General features: G+C 53.2%; 1 protein-coding gene across 3 annotated transcripts in view; it reads left to right on the top strand.

The window, feature by feature from the left end:
* The window catches only part of OSBPL2 (oxysterol binding protein like 2), a 54519-nt gene extending 31280 nt beyond the window's left edge, over positions 1-23239 (top strand). For all 3 annotated transcript variants that reach the window (XM_032257109.1, XM_032257106.1, XM_032257107.1), the window contains 9 exons: positions 4237-4371; positions 6237-6334; positions 11558-11740; positions 13300-13407; positions 14032-14121; positions 16438-16561; positions 18672-18800; positions 21056-21179; positions 23096-23239. In XM_032257109.1, coding sequence (XP_032113000.1) covers positions 4237-4371; positions 6237-6334; positions 11558-11740; positions 13300-13407; positions 14032-14121; positions 16438-16561; positions 18672-18800; positions 21056-21179; positions 23096-23190 — 1086 coding nt within the window. In that variant the 3' untranslated portion in view covers positions 23191-23239. The remainder of the gene's footprint in view (positions 1-4236; positions 4372-6236; positions 6335-11557; positions 11741-13299; positions 13408-14031; positions 14122-16437; positions 16562-18671; positions 18801-21055; positions 21180-23095) is intronic.
* The last annotated feature ends 72 nt before the right edge of the window (positions 23240-23311 follow it).

Raw genomic sequence — 23311 nt, 5'->3', positions numbered from 1 at the left:
CTGTGTCTGCGGTCGTGTGTGTGGACCTCGTTACCCACCCTGTGTTCAGATGTCCCGTGGTCTCACGTGCCGCCTTCTGTGTCTGTGGTCGTGTGTGTGGACCTTGTTACCTGCCCTGTGTTCAGATGTCCCATGGTCTCATGTGCCACCTTCTGTGTCTTCAGTCGTGTGTGTGGACCTGTTACCTGCCCTGTGTTCAGGTGTCTCGTGGTCTCATGTGTCGCCCTCTGTGTCTGCGATCGTGTGTGTGGACCTCGTTTGTGTCTGTCAGGAAGCCTTTTTGTTGCTCTTTCTCTGAATTTAAAAGCTGTGAGCAGGCTGGGTGTGTGGTGGCTCACACCTGTAATCACTGTCAGAAGCTGAGGTGAGAGGATTACTTCAGGCCAGGGGTTCAGAACTAGCCTGGGCAACAAAGTGAGATCCCCTCTCTACAAAAAATAATTAGTCGGGCATGATGGCATATGCCCAGGGTCCCAGCTACTCGATTGGTTGATGGGAGGATCACTTGAGCCCAGGAGGTTGAGGCTGCAGTGAGCGGTGATCACATTACTTCGCTCCAACCTGGGCGACAGAGTGAGTCCCTGTCTCTAACAAACAAACAAAAAAGGCTGTGGGCACTCAGAGTGTGGGTCCAGTAACTCACAAAGAGTTGCTAGTTGGAGCCGTGCCAACATGATGACCCTTTATTGATTGCCTGGGATATTGTAGTGAGAAGTTTCCCTTCTTTGCTGTAAATGCAGTTTGTGTAGGAAAGCCAGGACCGGTGAGCAATTCCTCCTCATTTAACTTTTCCCATGATGTGTTAGTTCACTGGCATCATCCAGTGTGACTGGTGTCACCAGCTCGCTTGTCTCTTGTTTGCCTCCTAGTGTTTAGCCTAGTGGATCTTCCACACATTGTTCCACCTTTGGCCAGTGAGAGTCTCTTCAAGGTGGCCTGGAGTCCTTTACAAAAGGAGCTTCAGGCCTTTCCTGTGCACTTACCATCTGGGGTCTGGAATCAGCTACTTGTCCAGCGACGGAAGGAGAATTCAGGATCATGGCCGGGCTCTCGGGAGGCCACTGGCGTGGTCTTATTGCGAGGTCTGTCCTACAGCTCGGAACTGTGTTTTTGTTTGCTTCAGTGATGCCTCAAATTGGGGCCGACAGGCTCCGCCTAACCCCTTGGTCTTCCGTCTGTGTCACTCCCTCACTGACAATCCCTGTTGCGGCAGCCCTGGCGAGGATGGATTGAGACCGGAACGTGGTTGTGACTCACTCGCTTTGCCCCACATACCCGCAGGACCGGCTCTGCTGCTGACGGCGTCGTGCTGAGACAGCATGTTTGTGGCTCCTGCAGCTGTCTTTGTCTTCAGGGCCTGTCTCAGATGCCAGCGTTTTCAAACCATCTGGGCACCTCTCTAGGTGATTGTGCCACCAAGGGGATGACAGGTTCATTTGTTTCATTTTTGATATTTACATATGACTTTTTAAAATTTTATTTCCTTTAAACAATAGGTTCTGCCTCAAATTTATCAAGCAAGGTATATTCCAGGAGGGTCAGCTTCCTGTCCCTGTCCCCTCCCGGTGCTCTGCTTTCCCGGCAGGAGGCCGGGAGCCACGTTTAGGGCACGTCTTTCATGCATCACACAGCTGATTCCACATGTATCTTCTCCTTACTTCTTTACGTAAATGAGACGCTTTCTCCACCTTTTAAAATTCGACCGTATATCCATAGGAGCATGCAGTGACTTCTTAATCTTATTATTATTTATTTTTAGAAATTGAGTCTTACTCTGTCACCCAGGCTGGAGCGCAGTGGCAGGATCATGGCTCACTGTAACCTCAACCTCCTGGGCTTAAGTGAGCCTCCCATCTCAGCCTCTGGAGTAGCCGGGACTGCAGGCACCCACAACCATGCCCAGTTACTTTCACAAAATTTTTTGTGGAGACAGGGTCTCAGTTTGTTGCCCAGGCTGGTCTTCAACTCCTGGCCTTAAGCGATCCTCCCTGCCTTGGCCCCTCAAAGTGTTGGGATTACAGGCGTGAGCCATCTCCCCTGGACGACTTCTTAATCTTTTAATGGTGTGGTGCTCTCTCACATGGCTGCCCAGCTCACTGACTGGCGCCGTGTTGTTGAACACATGGGGCATTTGTGGTCTCTCGTGGATCTGGCCGTGCTGCAGCAAAGAACCCTGCATGGGTGCCTGGCCAAGGCTCTGTGGGGCAGGTTCCTAGAAGTGGGGCTGCTGGGTCGGGGGCAAATGCCTGTAGAGTTTTCTGGAAGCAGCCCAGTCGCCTTTGTGGGGCTGCATCACTGTGCATTTCCACAGCAGCCGGGGGGCTTTCCTGGGTGGGAGCTGCATGCAGTTGTGATACCATCTCTCCTGACCTGAGAGAGGCATCGTCTCCCCACACTCAGGGCCACTGCCGTCCACACTTCCTTCCTGGCCTCCCTGGCCCCATCTCTGGCCGCTGTGGGCTATGGCCTCTAGTAGTTTTGCAGGCGTTTAGAGCCCGGGAGGGCGAATGTAAATCGCAAATGCTGCCCCATCTGTCTGCTTTTCTGTTCATTCTTCCGGGGCTTCCTTGTTTCTCTCCCATGTGCTCCTGAAGTGCTGAGCTCCGAGTCACGAGGGTCACATCTCTTCCTGCTCTCCTTGGCAGTCACATTCCCCTGTGCAGTCTCGGCCACACCCACACGCCAGGGCACCTCAGTTGGAACCAAGTTCTAGCCCCTCCTGAGCCCCACAGTCCCTGTGTGTCCGGCGCCATCTGGGCCTGCTGGCCCCTGCAGCAGCCTAGGCCCCAGGTTCTGTACGTCTGCTCTGTGCTCTCCGCCGCGGTCCCTGCGCTCACCCTCCACCCAGTGTCTGAGCAGAGCCCCCCTCCCAGCACGGATGCTGAGTTTTGGGAACCTCATGGCCCAAGGCGGGTGCATCCTTGTGGTGCTGTGCTGTGTACACCCTGCCCACCCTGGGACGCAGAGCAGGTGGCCCGGCAGTGCCCGTGGTGTCCTGAGGGCATGGTGGGGCCGTTCTAGTCCCTGGTGCAGACCAGGAGCCTGAGAGGCTCAGCAGCTCGTGTGTGTCGGCTGGGAACCACTGGCAGACAGACCCCAAAGCCCGTGCTGTCCCTGTTGCCACTGGCACCTCCTCCTCCACTCCCTCCTGTCCTCTCTGGGTCCTCTCCTTGTCCTTCTCCCTCTGCCTCTGCGTTGGCCGCTCCAGAGGTGCACAGCTTCCTGAAGAGCCTGCCCTGAGGTGCACAGCTGTGCTTTCTTGGAATGCCTGCCGCCCAGCTGTTGGGATCCCTTTGCTAGCAGCCCAGCTGGAAGAATGGCTCCTGTGGGCACTTGTCCCTTGGCACCTTCCCAGCTTCTCGCATTGACCCAGGCACCCGCTCTATGCTGCACAGGGCCTGGGAGCAGACACCTGAGGTGCATTTGCCAACTCGGAAGGCATTAGGGCAAAGCTTTGTGGGGCCACATTGTGGGAGGCCTCATTTGCCAGGTTCAGGCATGTCTGAGGCATCCTGGAGGTGATGGGAAGCCAGGGACTATTTTTAATGATGTGAGTGGCTCTGCTTTGGAACTACTGTTCAGTTTTTTGTTTTTGAGATGGAGTCTCGCCCTGTCACCCAGGTTGGAGTGCAGTGGCACCATCTTGGCTCACTGCAACCTTCACTTCCCAGATTCAAGCGATTCTCCTGCCTCAGCCTCCCCAGTCGCTGAAACTACTGGCGTGTGCTACCACACCTGGCTAATTTTTATATTTTTAGTAGAGATGGGGTTTTGTCATGTTGGCCAGGCTGGTCTCGAACTCCTGACCTTAGGTGATCCACTCGCCTCAGCCTCCCAGAGTGCTGGGATTACAGGTGTGAGTCACCACGCCTGGCCTTGGACCACTACTCTGGAAGTAGAGTAGAGATATGGAGCTGGGGAGGGGGTGTGGGAGGGTCCAGGAGCCCCTGTGGCAGTCTCTGTGTCTGGAATGGGGCAGTGGGCTGGGGAGGCAGAGAGGATTCATGCCGGAGACCTCTCCAGGCCCAGCACAGATTGTCTTTTGGGTCTGATGTCAGCTGAGGCTCACAGGGCAGGGGTGAGGGGGCAGGCAGCGGCTCATCCATGGGGGATTTGAAGATCCTGTTCAGCCCTAGAGTCTGCAGCTCCATGAAGGGATGCTCAGAGTAGGGGCATGGACAGCCCAGCAGTGTCAGGAAGACAGTAGTAACCAGCGTGCCTTCCCCATCCTTCCAGGAGCTGTCCAAGATCACGATGCCAATCGCCTTCAACGAGCCTCTTAGCTTCCTGCAGCGGATCACGGAGTACATGGAGCATGTGTACCTCATCCACAGGGCCTCCTGCCAGCCCCAGCCCCTGGAGAGGATGCAGGTGGGCCTTGGGGGTGCCAGGTGCGAGTTTGTCATGAATTTACACCGTTGCATGTCTGGCCACACAGTCTTGGGCCCTGGGCATGTGTGAGAAGGGCGTGCATAGCTCCCCGCAGTGCTCAGTGCCATCCTGCCTGGCAGCTGTCACCACAGGTGTGTGATGACAGAACTTGCAGGAAACGCCGTTGAGCTCTCAGCGGCCCCAGAGGCTCCCTGCTGCCACCTCCTGCCGGGAGTCTCTGCCTTTTGGAGCTGCAGGTGGCAGTGGTCTCTGCCCTTGGGCTCCTCTTGGGTCCTGTTGCACCACCGCCCCTGTGTGTGTGCTTGTGTGTGACTGTGGGCTGGGCACACATGGTGGCTCACGCCTGTAATCCCAGCACTTTGGGAGGCTGAGGCAGATGATTTGCTCCCGGAGGTTGAGACCAGCCTAAGCAACACAGAGATACCATGTTTCTACAAATTTTTTTTTAAACTTAGGTACAGTGGGGCATGCCTGCAATGCCAGCTACCTGGGAGGCTGATGTGACAGGATCACTTGTGCCTGGGAGCTACAGGCTGCAGTGAGCCACGATTGCACCACTGTACTCCAGCCAGGGTGACAGAGTGAGACCCTGTGTCTAAAAAAAATAAAACACAAGGGTGTGAGTGTGGGCACACCCATGTGTGTCCCTGCGTGTGTGCACATGCCTCTCTGAACGTGTGCTTTGGGGGTGTCCATGTGCATGGGTGAGAGTGTAGTGTGCGTGTGCATGGGCATGTGTGTGGAGTGTGTGCATGGGCCTGTGTGGAGTGTGTACATGGGAGTGTGTGCATGGGCATGTGTGTGGAGTGTGTGCATGGGCGTGTGGGGAGTGTGTGTGCATGGACGTGTGTGGGGAGTGTGTGCATGGGCGTGTGGGGAGTGGGCGTGTGTGGGGAGTGTGCATGGGCGTGTGGGGAGTGTGCATGGGCGTGTGGAGTGTGTGCATGGATGTGTGTGGAGTGTGTGCATGGGCGTGTGGGGAGTGGACGAGTGTGGGGAGTGCGTGTGCATGGGCATGTGTATGGAGTGTGCATGGGCGTGTGGGGAGTGGGTGTGTGTGGGGAGTGCGTGCATGGGCATGTGTGGGGAGTGGGCGTGTGTGGAGAGTGTGCCTGTGCATGGGCATGTGTGGAGTGTGGAGAGTGCATGGCCATGTGTGGAGTGTGTGTGCATGGGTGTGTGTGTGGAGTGTGTGTGCATGGGTGTGTGTGTGGAGTGTGTGCATGGGTGTGTGGAGTGTGTGCGTGGATGTGTGTGGGGAGTGTGCACGTTCCTGTGTGGAGTGTGTATGGGCATGTGTGTGGAGTGTGTGTATGCATGGGTGTGTGTGTGGAGTGTGTGTGCATGTGCATGGGCGTGTGGGGAGTGTCTGCATGTGCATGGGTGTGGAGTGTGTGCATGTGCGTGGTTGTGGAGTGTGTGTGTGCTTGTGCATCAGCATGTGTGTGGAGTGTGTGTGCATGGGTGTGTGGAGTGTGTGTACATATGCATGGATGTGTGTGTGGAGTGTGTGTGCATGTGCATCAGCGTGTGTGTGGTGTGTGTGGCTTTGTGTGCATGTGGGACAGAATGACATTGCTGCAGCTCCTGCCAGGAAGGGGCCCGGAGTTGGAAGGCAGCTCCCAGTTCCTTCTTTTTGTGCTGTTGGGCAGGTAATGGGTGGTGAAGGGTGTTCCCTGGAAGTCATAATCTCAGACATACCGCTCGGGGAAAATTGAAAAATCACCACCGAGCAAATAGTGACACAGAGAAAGCAGGTGCCTACCGCCCTCCGCGAGAGGCCATCTTCTCCAGCGCTTTTCCTAATTGAAGCTGTTCCTGTCTGCCCTGTGGATTATTTACAGTCTGTGGCTGCTTTTGCTGTTTCGGCCGTGGCTTCCCAGTGGGAGAGGACCGGCAAACCATTTAATCCACTCTTGGGAGAAACGTATGAATTAATCAGGTAAGGGAAAAAGGTCCCATCATAAATATCTTGTGAATAGAATTCCTTGGATAACAGATGAGTTTGATTCTTTCACCAGCGTTGATTCCTCTGTCTGAGAATAAACTTAGAATTCAGAGCTCACTGAAGTGTGTGGTTGCTGTAGGCAAGGTGTTTTGCACCGGGGGTTGTGCACAGAACGCCACGGGCCTGAGTGAGCGTGACGCATCGGCAATGGGATGCTTTAGTGTGCTCCACTCAGGCTTGCAGCCGGCGCGCGCCTGGACGCCTCCGTGTATGGGTGCAGCGTCTGCAGAACGTGCAGGTTGGTTGTGAGCTTCATCAGAATGGAAACAGGTACTCATGAGCAAAACTAGGCTGTTTTGCCAAAGTATTTCGAGACTGCTATTGAAAGAGCAGTTAAATCCAAAGGCAGAAATGATTCCAAAGAGGGGTTTCACTCCCGAGGCCATGTTTGCCACCACATGGCCTCTCCTGAGTTTCAGGAATGGTCAGATGGCGCTGGCCAAGAGAGAGTTTACCAGACATCCCGAAATTTCTTCCTACGAAACTTTTCCTCCAGGGAGCATCACCATCCCTTCCTGGAGTCCCCTCAGCTTCCCTCCTGCCCCTGCTGGCCCTCAGCTCACAGACCTGAGACTGACCCCAAGTCCCAGGACTCTGGCCCCAGAGGTCCAGCCTGACCCCAGATCAGGCTGTTTGTGGCTGGGCCTCTGGAAGGACTCGTTGGGATTCTCTTCACCCACATGGTTGGCCTGGGGACTGCTGTGGTTATTCACAGAATCATCCTGAAAAATTCTGCCCAGGTGACAATGCCCGCCCAAACCAACAAATGAAGTCAAAAGCAGACCAGACCACGGCGTGTATGTGGCAGCGTGCTGGTTCCTCAGCCACTGATCAGCCTGGCTGGGGCTCTGGGAGCTGTGGATGAGAGAGTAGAGGTGTGTGGCTTATGTCTAAAATGATTTTTATTCCACTGCCCATGGCCCCCGTCATTCTCTTGTAGATGTGTGCAGGTGCCTGCAGGCAGATGTGTAGGGAGGGTCCACGGGGCCCAGCTGAACCGCCATCTCTGCGACAGGGTTAGGCTGTGGTTCTGAAGGGGGAGGGGCAGAGTGCTCTCAGCTGCACCCTTCTCTCTTTCACCGTCGGTGTAGCCCAGGACACAGAGCTCGCTCCGTCTGGGGAGAAGGAGCTTGCTGGAGGGACGTGGGTGGTTATCTAGACGAGTCTGCTGTGCAGAATGCAAGCTGTTTGCCTCAGGCTGCTGGGCTGCATGCCTCCCTGCCCAGGAGCCGAGTGCAGACGGGAGAGAAGGTGGGCTCCTTTATTATCTTGTATTATTTTTCTATGAAAAAGGGAGTTGAGCCAAAACAATTAGCCTCTTATTTGGATTCTGGTTAGTTGAGATTCTGTTGGGTTGTTTTATTATGAAGTCTTTGTTTTTTTAATTACAAGAGCGTGTTCTTTATAGAAAATATCTAATGTTGAGACAGGTACAAAAGATAAGTCAGGCATAATCCCATAAAAGAGAATAGCCGGCTGGGCTCATGCCTGTAATCCCAGCAACTCGGGAGGCCGAGGCAGGAGGATCACTTGAGCCCAGGAATTCAAAGTTACAGTCATCGTGCCACAGCACTCCAGCCTGGACCACAGAGCCAGACCGTGTCTCTTTAAAAAAATACAAACTGAAAGATAACTGTCAACATTTTGTTAGAGATCCTTGTGTGTGTTTCAGAATATAATGTCAATTTGTATCTGTTTTTATTTAACATAACATGTCATAATCATTTTCCTGTGATATTTTCTAAATTACAGTGTTTCATTGATTTTAAGACACATTTTTCATGTTGCAGCATTTCTACATGTCAGTTCCTTTTTCCTTTTTTTTCTGAGACAGGGTCTCACTCTGTTGCCCAGGCTGAAGTGCAGTGGCATGATCACAACTCACTGCAGCCTCAGCCTCTGGGTTTCAAGTGATCTTCTCACCTCAGCCTCTCAAGTAGCTGGAACTATAGGTGTGCGCCACCACGCCCAGCTAATTTTTTATTTTTATTTATTTATTTATCTTAAAGACAGGGTTTCACCATGTTGGTCAGGCTGGTCTTGAACTCCCAACCTCAGGTGATCCGCCCACCTTGGCCTCCAAAGTGCTTGGATTACAGGCGTGAGCCACCACATCTGGCCAATTTTTATATTTTCAGTAGAGACAGAGTTTTGCTATGTTGCCCAGGCTGGTCTTGAACTCCTGAGCTCAAGTGATCTGCCCACCTCAGCATCCCAAATGCTAGGGTTACAGGTGTGCGCCTCTGCTTACCTGGCCCGTGTCATAGTTCCATTTTGCAGTAGTTTTTTCTTTCATAAAACAATGGTGTGCAGTACAATTAATGGCATCTTGGATTCAAAGAAGTGTAGTTTCTTTGAAACTTCAGGTCACTGTTTTGGGGCCTGTTATCGTATTTTATGTGTTATTAATGACTCATAATTTTTTTTTTTTTGAGACAGAATCTCCCTTGGTTGCTCAGGCTGGAGTGCAGTGGCACGATCTTGGCTCACTGCAACCTCTACCTCCTAGGTTTAAGCGATTCTCCTGCCTCAGCTTCCCGAGGAGCTGGGATTACAGGCGCACACCCCCACACCTGGCTAATTTTTGTGTTTTCAATAGAGACGGGGTTTCACCATGTTGGCCAGGCTGATGTCGAACTCCCAACCTCAGGTTATCTGCCCGCCTCAGCCTCCCAAAATGCTGGAATTACCGGCGTGAGCCACTGCGTCCAGCCATGATTGACATTTTTATCAATAGTGAGCAGATGGTTGCGGGATTTGGTTTGTTCCAAAAGGGCTCTCTTCTGGGGCGTGAAGAGTTGAAAAGCGTGTGCCCGCATTTGTCCTGGAGGGCGTGAGTGTCCGCGCTGCTGTCAGACCATCTGGGGAGGAGCCGCTCTTAGTAGCGCAGGCTCTCCTGCGCGTCTGCATGTCATCGCTGTGTAGTCTGGAGAAGCAACGTAAATGACACAGCTTCAGATTCTAATCTGTTCCTGGCTCATCCTGGGTGGGTCAGCTGCTGGTTCTTACCCACACGCTGCTGGTGTGTGAATGCCAACTTTATGTTTTTTGTTTGATTTAGAAGTTGGCTGGCACTGGGCAGTCGAGCACCTGTTCTCGAGCTCTCATTGCCCTTGAGGAAGCAGGACTAGCGTGGGCAGAGCGTGGGCAGAGCGTGGCATGGGGATGGCAGGGTCCAGCAGGCGGCTTTGGGTCGTGGCACATGCTGCAGGGAGCAGCCCTGCTTCTGCTTCTGGAAATGGGGAGACTAGGGCCTGGACAGGGGAACGACTGGCCCCAAGAATCCCTTGTGAGGGAGTCTTCTGTTCCGAATTCATGTGGAGTGTGCTTCCTTTTCTAGATATTTCTCTGGAGCAGCATCCCCGTTGCTGCCTGCCGGCCTTCCCTTCCTCTGGTCAGCGTGCTGTGCCACTGTCAGAGGGCACTGACGGGACCCGGCTCTTAGAAAATTACTAAAATGTCTTGAAAAAGATAAATCAGGCTGGACATGGTGGCTCATGCCTGTAATCCTAGCACTTTGGGAGGGTGAGGCGGGTAGATCACTAGGTCAGGAGTTCAAGACCAGCCTGGCCAACATAGTGAAACCTGGTCTCTACTAAAAATACAAAATCAGCTGGGCATGGTGGTGGGCACCGGTAATCCCAGCTATTCAGGAGGCTGAGGCAGAAGAATCACTTGAACCTGGAGGCGAAGGTTGCAGTGAGCTAAGATCACGCCACTGTACTCCAGCCTGGGAGACAGCAAGATTTTATCTAAGAAAAAAAAAAAAAGAAAGAAAAGAAGAAGATAACTCAGAATAGGAAAGAAGTTCTAGATGCTGGAGAAGAAACATTGTGGGTGAAAGGAATGCAAGCCGCCTGGGCTGAGTAGAGCGCGGCTGCCCCCAGGACCGGAGCTCCTGCTCCATGGCAGGAAGCACGCCACGCATCTCCCAACGCTGACACACGCTGTCTTCGTGCACTCACTTCCGATCGTCCCTGCCAGTGTCTGCTGTGTGTCTGTGAGACCCTGGCAGTCTGTCATGTTAGGGGCCGTGAACGTGAACCGAGTCCTTTCCCTACCCTGGATCCCTGCAGATGCGTAATAGCTAAAAATACACTTTCTTTTCTTAGGCAAGTATTCATTTTGTAAATTACATACCTTGTTAGGCAACCTTTTAAAATCTAATTTTTCAACTTTCCTTCCTCTGTAATGATTGGAAATTCTGATTCCAGTTAAGTTAGTAATTATGTGGTTCAGCTTTTATGATTTTTAATGACTACACCTGTAGGTGTATTCACAGTTCCGGAACAATTAAAAACTGACATTTTTTATTGAAAAACGGTATACTAAAAATCCTGTTTCCTGGCCAGGAATATTTTGGATTATAAGCCATTCCATTGGGCCGGGCACGGTGGCTCACGCCTGTAATCCCAGCACTTTGGGAGGCCGAGGCGGGTGGATCACGAGGTCAAGAGATCGAGACCATCCTGGTCAACATGGTGAAACCCCGTCTCTACTAAAAATACAAAACATTAGCTGGGCATGGTGGCGCGTGCCTGTAATCCCAGCTACTCAGGAGGCTGAGGCAGGAGAATTGCCTGAACCCAGGAGGCGGAGGTTGCGCTGAGCTGAGATCGCGCCATTGCACTCCAGCCTGGGTAACAAGAGTGAAACTCCGTCTCAAAAAAAAAAAAAAAAAAAGCCATTCCATCACTGAAATTTCAGGAGCCTTGTAGAAAGGCAAGGAGTACCCTTCAGAATGGCTTTCAGGTCCTGAGTTCCTAGGCAGTGGGAGTCCTCGAGGTTCCTGAGAGTTTGGAGTCAGGGATCTGTAGGGGTGCTTCTCCACCTGCGCCTCTGGGCACCTCTGGCCAGACACCGCTGTGGCTCAGGTGCTCCCATGGAGAGTGAGTGGGGCATTGGGGCGGAGGTGTTCCTGCGCCGTTGCCCTCCCTGTGTGGTCAGATGTGCTCGGGAAGCTGTGGCTGTGTGTCTGTTGCCAGCATTAGGCCAAGTGCGACGTCAGAGCGGCGGGTGTTTCCACCACATCTTGTGGCATGGAGGGCTCCTGCTTCCCAGCGTCCAATGAGGGGCTGTGCGTGATGACTGAGCTGCCCTTTCTTTTATGTTGCTACCATTAATATGGCTGTTTCTCTTTTTTATTCTTGGACCTAGGGAAGATTTAGGGTTCAGATTTATATCGGAACAGGTCAGTCACCACCCCCCCATCAGTGCGTTCCACTCAGAAGGCCTCAACCACGACTTCCTGTTCCATGGTTCCATCTACCCCAAGCTCAAGTTCTGGGGCAAGAGCGTGGAGGCGGAGCCCCGAGGCACCATCACGCTGGAGCTGCTCAAGTGAGTAGTGGTGCGTCCCGCCGAGCCCCGCTTCGTGGATAAACTAGAGTGGGTGCTGGTGTTGTGGAGGGCAGTCCTCCTTCAGGAGGAAGGCCTGTCCTCTTTCTCCTGAGGTGGTGGCCTTCCCACAGCAGACGGCTTCACTTGAGCTTCCTGACCATCTGAAGATGGGTCCCATGCTGCTGGGGGATGTCCTCATCTCCGACTGCAGTTGGAATTCATATCCCTTTCTGTCAACTAATTGTATTCCTTGTCTTTTACTGCGTGACAGCCCCAAACTTAGCAGCATACACCCCAGTCTGGCAGGGTTTCTGAGGGCTGGGGACCGAGGGGTTGTGAGGGGATGAGGGTTGGGCTGCCTGTGGCGCCTGTGTCCCCCTCACCTTCGAGGCTGCTGGCCGGGGGCTACATGCTGCAGGGCATTGCCTCCCACAGCGGGGGAGAGCTGAGAAGGAGGCCAGGGAAGTGCCCAACCCATGTTCATGTGCAGGGGTGACTGAGGGTTGGAAATTCAAACGGCCTGGGAGGGGACCATCCGAGAGGCTGCCCAGCACCCCTCTTCACTCCCAGCCTGCATACTGCCCAGTCCAGTGTCGACCAAAGACACCTCAAAGCAAAACACACGTCTCTAGCAAGCACCGGCCGCTAAAACCCGGCAGACACAGACTAGATGCTGGCGTCCCCCTGGGCCGCCGGTCCTGAGGTGTGAGTCTTGCTGAGCCACTGCCTGCGGTCTTCTTATAGGCACCAGGTCCTGACAGATGAATAAGGAGATCTGTGATCAGCGCCACCTCGCCATGATGAAGCATTTGATGTGGGTTTTGCTTCACATTGGCCCAGCCTGGATGGCTGCTAGAAGGTTCCACAGGGACCTGGAGAAGCCCCTGAGGAGTGTCGTGGGGTTGGTGTGGCCTTGTGCCTGTCGTGCAGTGGCCTTGCTTACTCAGGAAGAAGCCTGCAGAAGGGAAAGCTGCACACCTTGCTGATGAGCAGGCTTGGGCCCCGCCTAGGAAATTCAGAGGATCCCACACGTGTTGTGAAATACCCTGCTCTGAGCGGATTTTCACCTTCACTGACTCCTCCATGTAGCCACTCAAAATATGGGGCTGCTGATCTGCTGCCTCACGTTTGTGGGGTGTTTTCTTCTTGGGCAGGGCCATTTGGGAGAAAACCGTGCACCCCTCCACAGCCACGTGCCGGCTCCCCAGATGGCCAGGGCCGCGTGCCCATGACCCTGCATTACCGCAGATGTGTTTGGTGAGGTGGCTTTTCTTTTGAGACTTCACAGGAAAGCCGTTTCCCTTTGTTTGGTCTTTGATTGCTTATTAACGTTGTCTTGACATTTAAGTAGAAAGCTTTGTAGATGCTACAAAGGGAAGAAGTACATTTCAAACGCTTGCTAAATACACAGTCCCCGGCAGAGGGGCTTCAAAGCAGCGCGCTGCTCTCTGGCGGGCGCCGGGTGGTGTGGCCCAGCCCCGCCTGGCCTTTGCATCGTAGGTCACAGTGTGTCTTGGCCTTTTTGGACTCTGACTGTTTGTCTTCTGGTGTCCTCACAGGCATAATGAAGCCTACACCTGGACCAACCCCACCTGCTGTGTGCACAACGTCATCATCGGGCAGCTGTGGATAGAGCAGTATGGGACAGTGGAGATTCTAAACCACAGGTGACAGCCCCCACTGTCGGGAGAGAATGTGAGGCTCTGGGTGGGGTGAGTGAGCCGGGAAGTGGGGATGCCCGTGCTCCGGGTGGGGTTTAGCTCAGCCTCACGAGCCACTGCCGTGTGCCGGCTGGCCGAGGCCCAGCAGCTGCCTGGAGTTGACTCTGGCCGGTGCTGCATCACCATGGGTGCTCCTTGTTCACGGCTCTGTTTTCAGTCACAGTCGTTACTTTCAGGCTTTGAACTGTGCCCACAAGCTGTCCCATTGCCAGGCGCAGCACAGTGGCTGTCCACAGCGGTCAGCCACTGTCCAGGCTTGAATGCCTGTTCCTGGAAGCTCACGAGGGGTGGGCTTTGCCTTTTCACCACTTTGGTGATGTGTAATCGATGAATCCTAAAACCCGCCCATTCTGAGTGGACACCTAAGTGATTTTTAGCAAATGGACCAGATTATGGAGTCATCCCACTGCCAGTTTCAAACATGTCCCTCGCTCCAAAGGCCCACCATGCCCATTCACAGTCACTCCCCTGCCCACCCCAGGGCCTCCACCTCACTTCTCCCATTGCAGAGGTGGCCCTTCTGGCTGTTTGCTGTCTCACAGCAGAAACCTGTGCGTGTTTTTCCCACAGAACTGGACACAAGTGTGTGCTTCACTTTAAACCGTGTGGATTATTCGGAAAAGAACTTCACAGAGTGGAAGGACACATTCAGGACAAAAAGTAGGTCCTTGCAAGGTGGTCCCCAGGCACCACTGCAGCCTGCGTGTCTGCGCTTGAGGGCTCGGGCGCTGCTGGGCCTGCGTGTGCCAGTGCACACAAGACGCGGGTCCCAGTGCCGTCTGTTCATGCTCCACGACATGACTCTTTGTTGTTTAGGAAAGGCATTTGGTTATTGAGTGTAAAAGGAAATAAAGGGTGTTTCTGAATGTAGTTTCTAGGTGACTTGTTACTGGGGCCATCTTCTTTTGATAAAATTTTTTTTGTTTTTTTGAAGTGGAGTCTTTCTCTGTAGCCCAGGCTGGAGTGCAATGGCTTGATCTTGGCTCACCGCAACCTTTGCTTCCCGGGTTCAAGTGATTCTTCTGCTTCAGCCTCCCGAGTAGCGGGGACTGCAGGCACGTGCCACCACGCCCAGCTAAATTTTGTATTTTTAGTAGAGACGAGGTGTCACCATATCGGCCAGGGTGGTCTCAAACTCCTGACCTCATGATCCTCCCGCCTCAGCCTCCAAAAGTGTCAGGATTATAAGTGTGAGCCACCAAGCCCAGTTGATAAAATTGACTTGAGAAGCCAGCTATTTGCGCTGGGAGTGGGACGAGACTGTGGTTCCGCAGCAGAGCTGAGGTGGGAGCATGGCCGTGCAGACTTTTCCCCACCCGCATCCCGTGCACATTGTCAGGCGAGATTCAGATGTTAACTTGTGGGGTGTCAGTGTCATGTGACTGGTTCACTCGAGTCTTTAAATCAGGGACTTTCACAAGTTTCTGTGAGTAGAAAAATGGTCAGTACTGTTTTAACAAACTTTTCAGCTTTTGTTCTCCCCATTTGGGTTAATTACTTTGTGATCTGGGTCTCAAATTTGTTAATTTTTTTTCGGTAAGGAATTTGAGCCATAGAATGTTGTGAGGATCCTTCTAGTCCCTAGAATCTGTACATTTCCCATGAAAAACTAGCCCCCAGTTTGAAACAGTTGGGCCAGGTGCAATGGCTCATGCCTATAATCCCATCACTTTGGGAGGCCGAGGGGAACAGATCACATGAGGCCAGGAGTTCAAGACCAGCCTGGCCAATATGGTGAAACCCTGTCTGTACTAAAAATACAAAACTTAGCTGGGTGTGGTGGTGCACGTCTGTAATCCCAGCTACTCGGGAGGCTGAGGCACGAGAATCACTTGAGCCCGGGAGGTGGAGGTTTCAGTGAGCCGAGATCATGCCACTGCACTCCAGCCTGGATGGCAGAGCAAGATTCCATCTCAAAAAAAATAAGACGGGTGATGTTTCTGCTCTGTCCACCATCTGTTGTGTATCACAAATGCACCTGTTTCAAAGGCCTGTAAAATAAAATGCCCAGGCTTATAACTGACCATTTCTCCCCTGAAACATGAGAAGATAAATGTGTGGACCTAGAAGGGACAGCAGTTTTATGATGGGGTGGCAGTCACCAGTGCCTTGACCCCCCCCACACCCCGCGCCTGTGGAACTCAGCCCAGGGAGCAGCTGGATGTCCATTTCCAGAAGCGGGCAGGGGTGCCAAGGCCAGCACTCGCTGCCCCTCAGTGAGTGCGTGTAAAGTGTGTTTTGGTTTCCTGGTTTTCCATCGTAAATTTAAGGGCAGTTTGTCCTTGGAGACACAGAGTTGTCCCCAGGCTGTCTGCTGGGTGAGGCCTGGCCCAGTTCCCCGTGTCCATGTGCTGGCTCTGTAGGCACGCCAAGACGCTGTGCCCTCCTGGGTCCTGGGCCTGTCAGAGCTGCACTTCCAGGGGGTCTGTGATTGCGGTGGACTCTTCCCAGCAAGAGGCCAAAAGAAAGAAAACGGAGCCTGGAGCTATTTGGCTTCATCCCTTTTGGAATCAAGAGCTCTGGCGGCAGCTCTGCACAGGTCTCGGGGTTGTTTTTGATGAAAAAAGGCAGGTGGGGAACCAAAGATGCAGCAAGCAGTGTTGATGGCCCCGTTGATAGAAAAGCGCTGAAGGACGCGCGCACATTCAGTGCGTTTCAGATTGTTGTGGGCGCAGGCGGCTTTCCACTTTAAAAATCTCGCTTCTTTTTGCCCCTTCCCGCCTCCTGCAGCCCTGTGGGCCGTCCGTCTGTGGGGTTTCCGGCCCTTCATTTTCCTTTCCTTGGTGTGTATCAGGGCTAGGAATGGTCCCAGAATGCAAATTTTCACCTTTGCGTTGATGTCCAGAGATGCCCTAAAACGCATAAGAAGACGTGCCTGAGGGGAGTTTGTTCCAGGGGCAGCATGAAGGTTCTGCCTGTTCAGACAGACGGTTGTGATGACTAAAACTTAGCTTTACAAATCTCATTTAATTACAGCAAAAAGAAGCTCTTTGTGATCTATGGCAAGTGGACGGAATGTTTGTGGGGCATAGATCCCGCTTCGTATGAATCCTTCAAGAAGCAGGAGAGGAGAGGTGACCACCTGAGGAAAGCCAAGCTGGTAAGGGCTGGGGCGCCCGGGGGTGCTGCGCCCTGGGAGCTGAGGGCTGTCGGGTGCTGTGGCCCTTGGCTCACCTGTCGGGGGCCCAGGGAGCCTTTTGGCCCCACCAGGAGAGATGAACGTGCAGAATTGGTCCAGATGAACTGCGTGTTGTGGGTTCTAGTATCAGTGGGGAGTTTATCTGTATTTCTTTCCGTTTTTTTTTTCCAGCCTCTAGCTACCAGGCCCAAGCGATCCTCCCTCCTTAGCCTTCTAAATGGCGAGGAGTGTAGGTGTGCACCACCACGCCTGGCTAATTTTTATTTTTATTTTTTCATAGCATTAGGGTCTTGCTGTGTTGCCTAGGCTGGTCTTGAACTCCTGGGCTCAGGCAGTCCTCCCGCCTCGACCTGCCAAAGTGCTGGGATCACAGGCATGAGCCGCAACACCCAGCCGATGTATCTGTATTTCAGTTGCACAGAGGCTGCAGCTGTAAGCAGTGGGTACCGGTGCCCCGGAGTCATAGTCCCCCGCCCTTATGGCTGGAAGTACCTGAGGAAACCTCATGCAAGGTTGTTACTTTTCTGGAAGCTCCAACTTCTGGGTCCTTCTTAGTAAATCTCACTTTCTTCAAATTAGCTTAGACGTATTTTAAAAATAAAGTGAATTTCAATTTTTTGTTTTTAGTTGTGAATGGCAGATAATATATTCAACAGCTAGAAAGTATGGGCAAGATTTTCCCCGTAGAGCTTTGGTATACTGATTACCTTAAGACTGGTTGTTCTTGAGCTTAAAAATAAGTGATAGTTCAAAAGAGGTGTCACATTTTCTACGTAATGAATTGGAATGCACCAAACCTGAAACGTTCAATATTTATTTAACAAAAACATTCAGCCTCCTCCAGGATCCGGTTTTTACGTTGTAGTATTTTATGTGTGCTGGTAGACACCTTTTCTAATCATCCTTTTTTATTTAGAAAGTACAATTCTGCTTACAGACTATACAGGCCTGAAAGGGTAAACCCATTTAGTGATATCTTTTGATGCTTTCCTGCTCCTGGAGGTGACCTAGAAACAGGAGTGTTTTCCGTGAACACTTGTCCTTGAACTGCGGCTCTCCCTCACCCGGCCTCAGGCCAGGTGGCCCACAGTCAGTGTGACACAGCCCCGCTGATGCAGGAAGCCCAGGCCTTTGACCCCCTTGTTTTCAGTAGTCTCCCTGAACAGCAGCATCTGGTAACCATTCTCTTCCTTTTGAAAAGCAGCGTGGCAGGTTTTGTCTTTTCATTAGGGTGTGCTGTACAGTGGGCTCTGTGTGAAACGCCGAGAGACCCTGAAACCCCCACACATGAGTCACTCCTGATGGAGGGAAAGCTGCACATCTAGGAAAGCTCTCAGTCCCAGAACCTGCCTTCTGGAGAGGCGCCATGAGCGTGAATGAACGTGTTATGTGGAAGGCATCGCCCGTACAGCCACGCTCAGACTCCGTAGAGCGCCCTTTCACGTGCCTGCTTCTCCCGAAAGAAAACACGCCCTGCTACCGACTTGCTGTCGTCTTCTCTTTGAGTGTCAGTTAGAATAGACAGCACGTCCCCACGAAGGGAGCGTGAGCTGCTTTAGGGACTGGGGCCTGGTTCCTCTCCGAACAGTGACAGACAGGGGATAGACTGGGGAGGAAATTCGATTTTCTCCTTAGTTTAAGAAAAAAAAGGCTGGGCGCGGTGGCTCGAGCCTGTAACTGCAGCACTGTCAGAGGCCGAGGCGAGTGGATTGCCTGACACCAGGAGTTCCAGACCAGCCTGGCCAACATAGTAAAACTCTGTCTCTACAAAAAAGACAAAAAAATTAGTCGGGTGTGGTGGTGAATGCTTATAATCCCAGCTACTCAGGAGGCTGAGGCAGGAGAATCGCTTGAACTCGTGAGGTGGAGGTTGCAGTGAGCCTAGGTCTCACCATTGCGCTCCAGCCTGGGCAACAAGAGTGAAACTGTGTCTCAAAAAAAAAAAAAAAAAAAAAAACAAAAGAAAGGCCAAGGCCGTCTGGCTGTGCTCAGGCGTGGTGACTGGTCTGAAAGGCACTCTGAGAATAGCTGTCCTCCCCGGGCGGCCACACAGCAGGGTTCTGTGTTTCAGGAGGACGGCTCCAGGAAGGCTGAGAGCGACGTGGCTGACGACGTGCCTGGGGCCCAGGAGACCGTGCAGGTCATCCCCGGCAGCAAGCTGCTCTGGAGGATCAACACGCGGCCCCCCAACTCCGCCCAGGTCTGTGCCCCTCCGTGGCCTGACGCCTCTGCCTGCCCAGGTCAGACCTGCCTCAGCGCGCCCCGGGCCAGCCCCTCCGCTCTTCCCTGTCCTTGGGCCCTTGTCTGCCACCTCGCCTAAGCCTGTTGTCCCTGAGCAGATGGAGGGGCCTTCGCCAGTGGGGTGGGCCTCTGCTCTCCCTGGAGCTGCATCCCGGCCCTGTGCCTGCCTGCCGGCCTCGGGGCCTGCTGTTGGGGTTGGCACCGCTGCTCCGCAGGACGTGCAGGTCGAGGTACCTACGCACGCTCAGCTGCATGTCGGAGCCGCCTGCGGGGCACACGCTTGCGCTTCCCGGGAACGTCAGACAGGCACGTGGCCATTGCCTGCCAAGGCCTGTGCTGAGCGCGTCTTACCAAAGAGGCCTCCAGACTTGCTCTGGGAGATTGTTTTTCTAACTTGTCAATTCACGTGCTTAAATGCATTGTGATATTTATTTTTGAAAATTACACTGATAATTTTATTAAATATATGGTAAATGACATGTCTTACGTATATATAACAAAATAATTGATATGTGGTTTATGATAAATATAATCACGTTATGTAATATCTTGATTTCTTTTATAAATTGTTATTCATATACAAAATATATGCAATATAAAATTTTGTATGTCCCATAAACAGAGCAGAACATGTAAAATACAGAAAAGGAAGCAAAATCTTCACCTCTGAGCGTATTGCCTCAACAGTCGCTGTCATTATTTGAGCACAGCATGAAGGGGTCTAACAATGCTGTTTTCTTTTTTAATAGAGGCAGAGTGTCACTCTGTCACCCAGGCTGCAGTGCAGTGGTGGGATCTCACTGCAGTCTCCAGCTGCTGGGTTCAAGTGATCCTCCCACCTCAGGCTCCTGAGTAGCGAGGACCACAGGCGTGTGCCACCATGCCAAACTAATTTTCTATTTTTTGTGGAGAGGAGATCTTCCTATGTTGCCCAGGCTGGTCTTGAACTTCTGGCCTCAAGCAGCCTTACTGCCTTGGCCTCCTGAGTTGCTGGGACCACAGGCATGAGACACTGTGGCCTGCCAATGATACTATTGGTATTTTGGATTTTTTTTTTTTTTTTCATGGAAATCTCTTTCAAGATAACTCGTGCTTCCAGCCTTTGGCTCAGCATATGTGTTGAGTCCACCTGCCTGCCAGGCACTGTGGGCCTGGGCATGGGGACCAGGCAGACGAGGCCCCAGCAGGGAGGCGGGGCAGGTGGTGGACTCATGCCTGAGAACCCAGTGGTGCCTTAGGTGCCAGGGAGGGCATCTGAGTGCTGTGGCTTCGGTCATGGAGTGGGGTTTGTCCAGGGATTGCATTTGGGCAGAGGGGGCAGCCCGGGCAGAACCCCCTGGAGTAGACTAGTGTGTGAGGGCCAGAAGGCCCAAGGGGGCCATGGGGATGAGGGTGGAGGGGTGCAGGGGTCCGCAGATGACTTCAGCTTTTGCTCTGAATGACATGGGACACCATGGAAGTCATTTAAGCAGGGGGTGACTGGTGCGGTTGATGTTTCCTGTGGCCCTTCTGGCTGTTTGAGATGCAGTACGGGCAACAGAAGAGGGAGGACACGGGTGGTGGCTGGGGGGCCTGGCTGTGGCGGGAGGACCTGAGAGGGCCCAGGGCCCTGGGGGATGCAGACCATGGGTGCAGAGTGCTGCAGCAGGCTGCTTGGGCATGCTGTCCAGGAGGCGCAGAGCAGGCACAGCTGCAAGCCAGAAGTGAGGCAGAGCAAGGCCCCGGGCATCCTGGGCACGGGGTGACTGTCATGCCCTAAGCATTCCAGTTTTTGACATGACAAGTTAACTTGCTCCCAGGGCTGAGGCTTTGGCAGCTGGAGGGTGGAGAGGAGGGACCCGCGGGCAGGTGTGGTGAGGGCAGGGAAGGAGCAGGTGCAAGCTGAGAGTTGAGCAGTGGGAGACAGGTGGCCTTGGCCAGAATGTTTCCAGCAAGCTGGTGACAAATCTGTCGATGAATTGTGACGACAGAAAAAGAAACGTGTGTGTTTTGCTGTCACACCTCAGCCTGCAGACGTTACAGGTGCAGCACGAGATGAGGGCTTAGTGAGGACGGCAGAGGTGTTACATTTGTGTGACGGCGCTAGCGGAAGTGGGTTCTGGTGGTGGCAGTCAGGTGGCAGCTGCAGGGTGTCCAGGGCCCACTGGGGGTCTCAGAGCATGGCCTGCAGCTCAGAGGCCCTGCTGAGGCCGCGTCCCTGTGCCTGCTCCGCAGATGTATAATTTCACCAGTTTCACTGTGAGCCTCAACGAGCTGGAGACGGGCATGGAGAAGACCCTGCCACCCACAGACTGCCGCCTGCGCCCCGACATCCGCGGCATGGAGAACGGCGACATGGGTGCGTGCTGCACCGCCAGAGGAGGGGGCTGGGCCAAGGACGCCCTGGCTCGGGTGGGGAGTACAGAGCGCCCACTGGCAGAAGCCAGGCTCTTCCCTTCAGGGGGCCAGTCCTTTTCCCTAAACAAACAAGCAGGCCGCGGCCTTCTAGAGCCAGGCTTCTCAGACCATCTGCGGCAAAGGACTTTGAAGAGCTCTCGCCTGCCCCAGACCAAACCTTTTTGTAAATAAACTTAAATAAATTTGTAAATAAAGTTACATTACTAGAAAGTGAAATGAAAAAGAATACACAGAAAGTACAAGTCCTAGGCCAGGCACGGTGGCTCATGCCTGTAATCCCAGCACTTTGGGAGGCCAAAGCAGGTGGATCACCTGAGGTCAGGAGTTCAAAACCAGCCTGGCCAACATGGTGAAACTCTGTCTCTACTAAAAATATAAAAAGTGTGGCAGGCTTGGTGGTGTGTGCTTGTAATCCCAGCTACTCTGGAGGCTGAGGCATAAGAATCGCTGGAACTCAGGAGGCAGAGACCCTATCTTAAAAACAAAGTGCGAGTTTCTGATTTTTTGTTATTAAACAGAAGTTAAGATGACAGTTTGAAAACTGCACATGTTCCACTGTGAGGATCTGAGCAGCCGTCGGTGCCATCGCAGCTCATGCGTGGGTGTCCTGCCCCCTCAGGCTCCCAGTGAGCTCTGTGCACACAGCATTCCTCTGCAGCATGGCAGCCGCACAACTTACTCATCTAGGTCGAATCCGCAGTGGAACGTCTGGCTAGGGAGGCATATTTAAAGTGTCCTAGGTTTTGAGTTAGTGATATTTTATTTATTTATTTATTTTTAGAGTTGGGACCTCTCTCTGTCACCCAGGCTGGAGTGCAGTGATGCAGTCACTGCAGCCTCCACCTCCCAGGTTCAAGCGTTTCTCTTGCCTCAGCCTCCCAAGTAGCTGGGATTATAAGTGCATGCCACCACACCCTGCTAATTTTTACGAGGTTTTGTTTTTGTTGGGTTTTTTTTGAGATGGAATTTCGCTCTTGCTGTCCTGGCTGGAGTGCAGTGGCATGATCTTAGCCCGCTGCAACCTCTGCCTCACAGGTTTAAGCAATTCTTCTGCTTCAGCCTCCAGCGTAGCTGGGATTACAGGCACCTGCCACCACACCCGGCTAATTTTTTGTATTTTTAGTAAAGATGGGGTTTCACCATGTTGGCGAGTCTCCTCTCGAACTCCTGACCTCATGATCCTCCCTCCTCAGCCTCCCAAAGTGCTGGGATTACAGGCGTGAGCCACCGCGCCAGGCCTAATTTTTTAATTTTTTATGGAGATGGGGTTTTGCCACGTTACCCAGGCTGGTCTTCAACTCTTGGGTTCAAGTGATCTGCCTGCCTCAGGCCTCCTAAGTGTCCTAAGTGCTGGGATTGCAGGCAGGCATGAGCCACCGCGCCTCGCTTGAGTTAGTGATGTTTTAGGAGAGAAACCTTGGTCACACTGAGAAGCCACGTGGCAGTTACCCTGGAAAGCTAAGGTGAAATGGAGCTCGTCTCTGTTGAGAGATGCGCTGTGGGGGTTGGGCTGACTCCCCTTCCTGAGTGCCTGCTTGCGACTAGGGTCTCAGGTGGTGCTGGGGCCCTGCGTGAGCTCCAGACTAGTGTACCACAGACCATACCTTGAGTAGCCTGTTGGAGAACACGCAGCACACGCAGCCCCACGCTCTACTGAGCCCCATTTGGGAGGGGCCCCGCTGCTGCAGGGACAGCTGGCTTCGGCAGCTGTGATTACATTTGGTCTCCTGATGACAAAACCTGTTGTCTGTGGCTTTCCAGCCACAGTGGGACATGCCATCTAGAGGTCCAGGTGCCTGGGGGGTGGGGTCAGTTCTGAGGTCTCTGTCTGACCCGAACTGTTTGCTTGGACCCTAGATCTGGCCAGCCAAGAGAAGGAGCGGCTGGAGGAGAAGCAGAGAGAAGCGCGGAGGGAGCGGGCCAAGGGGGCGGCGGAGTGGCAGACCAGGTGAGCACGATGGCTGCCACACAGGGCGGGGCAGCGGGGACACCACGCAGTGGGGACAGCCACACCCGGGGACAGTGAGGAGGCTCCATACACAACCAGGGACAGTGAGGAGACCCACACACACA

Source organism: Sapajus apella, unplaced genomic scaffold, assembly GCF_009761245.1.
Source record: "Sapajus apella isolate SASKATOON/1434 unplaced genomic scaffold, GSC_monkey_1.0 scaffold96, whole genome shotgun sequence".
NCBI lineage: Eukaryota > Metazoa > Chordata > Mammalia > Primates > Cebidae > Sapajus > Sapajus apella.
Note: the sequence above shows the minus strand (reverse complement) of the source record. Positions and strands in the feature narration are given on the sequence as shown.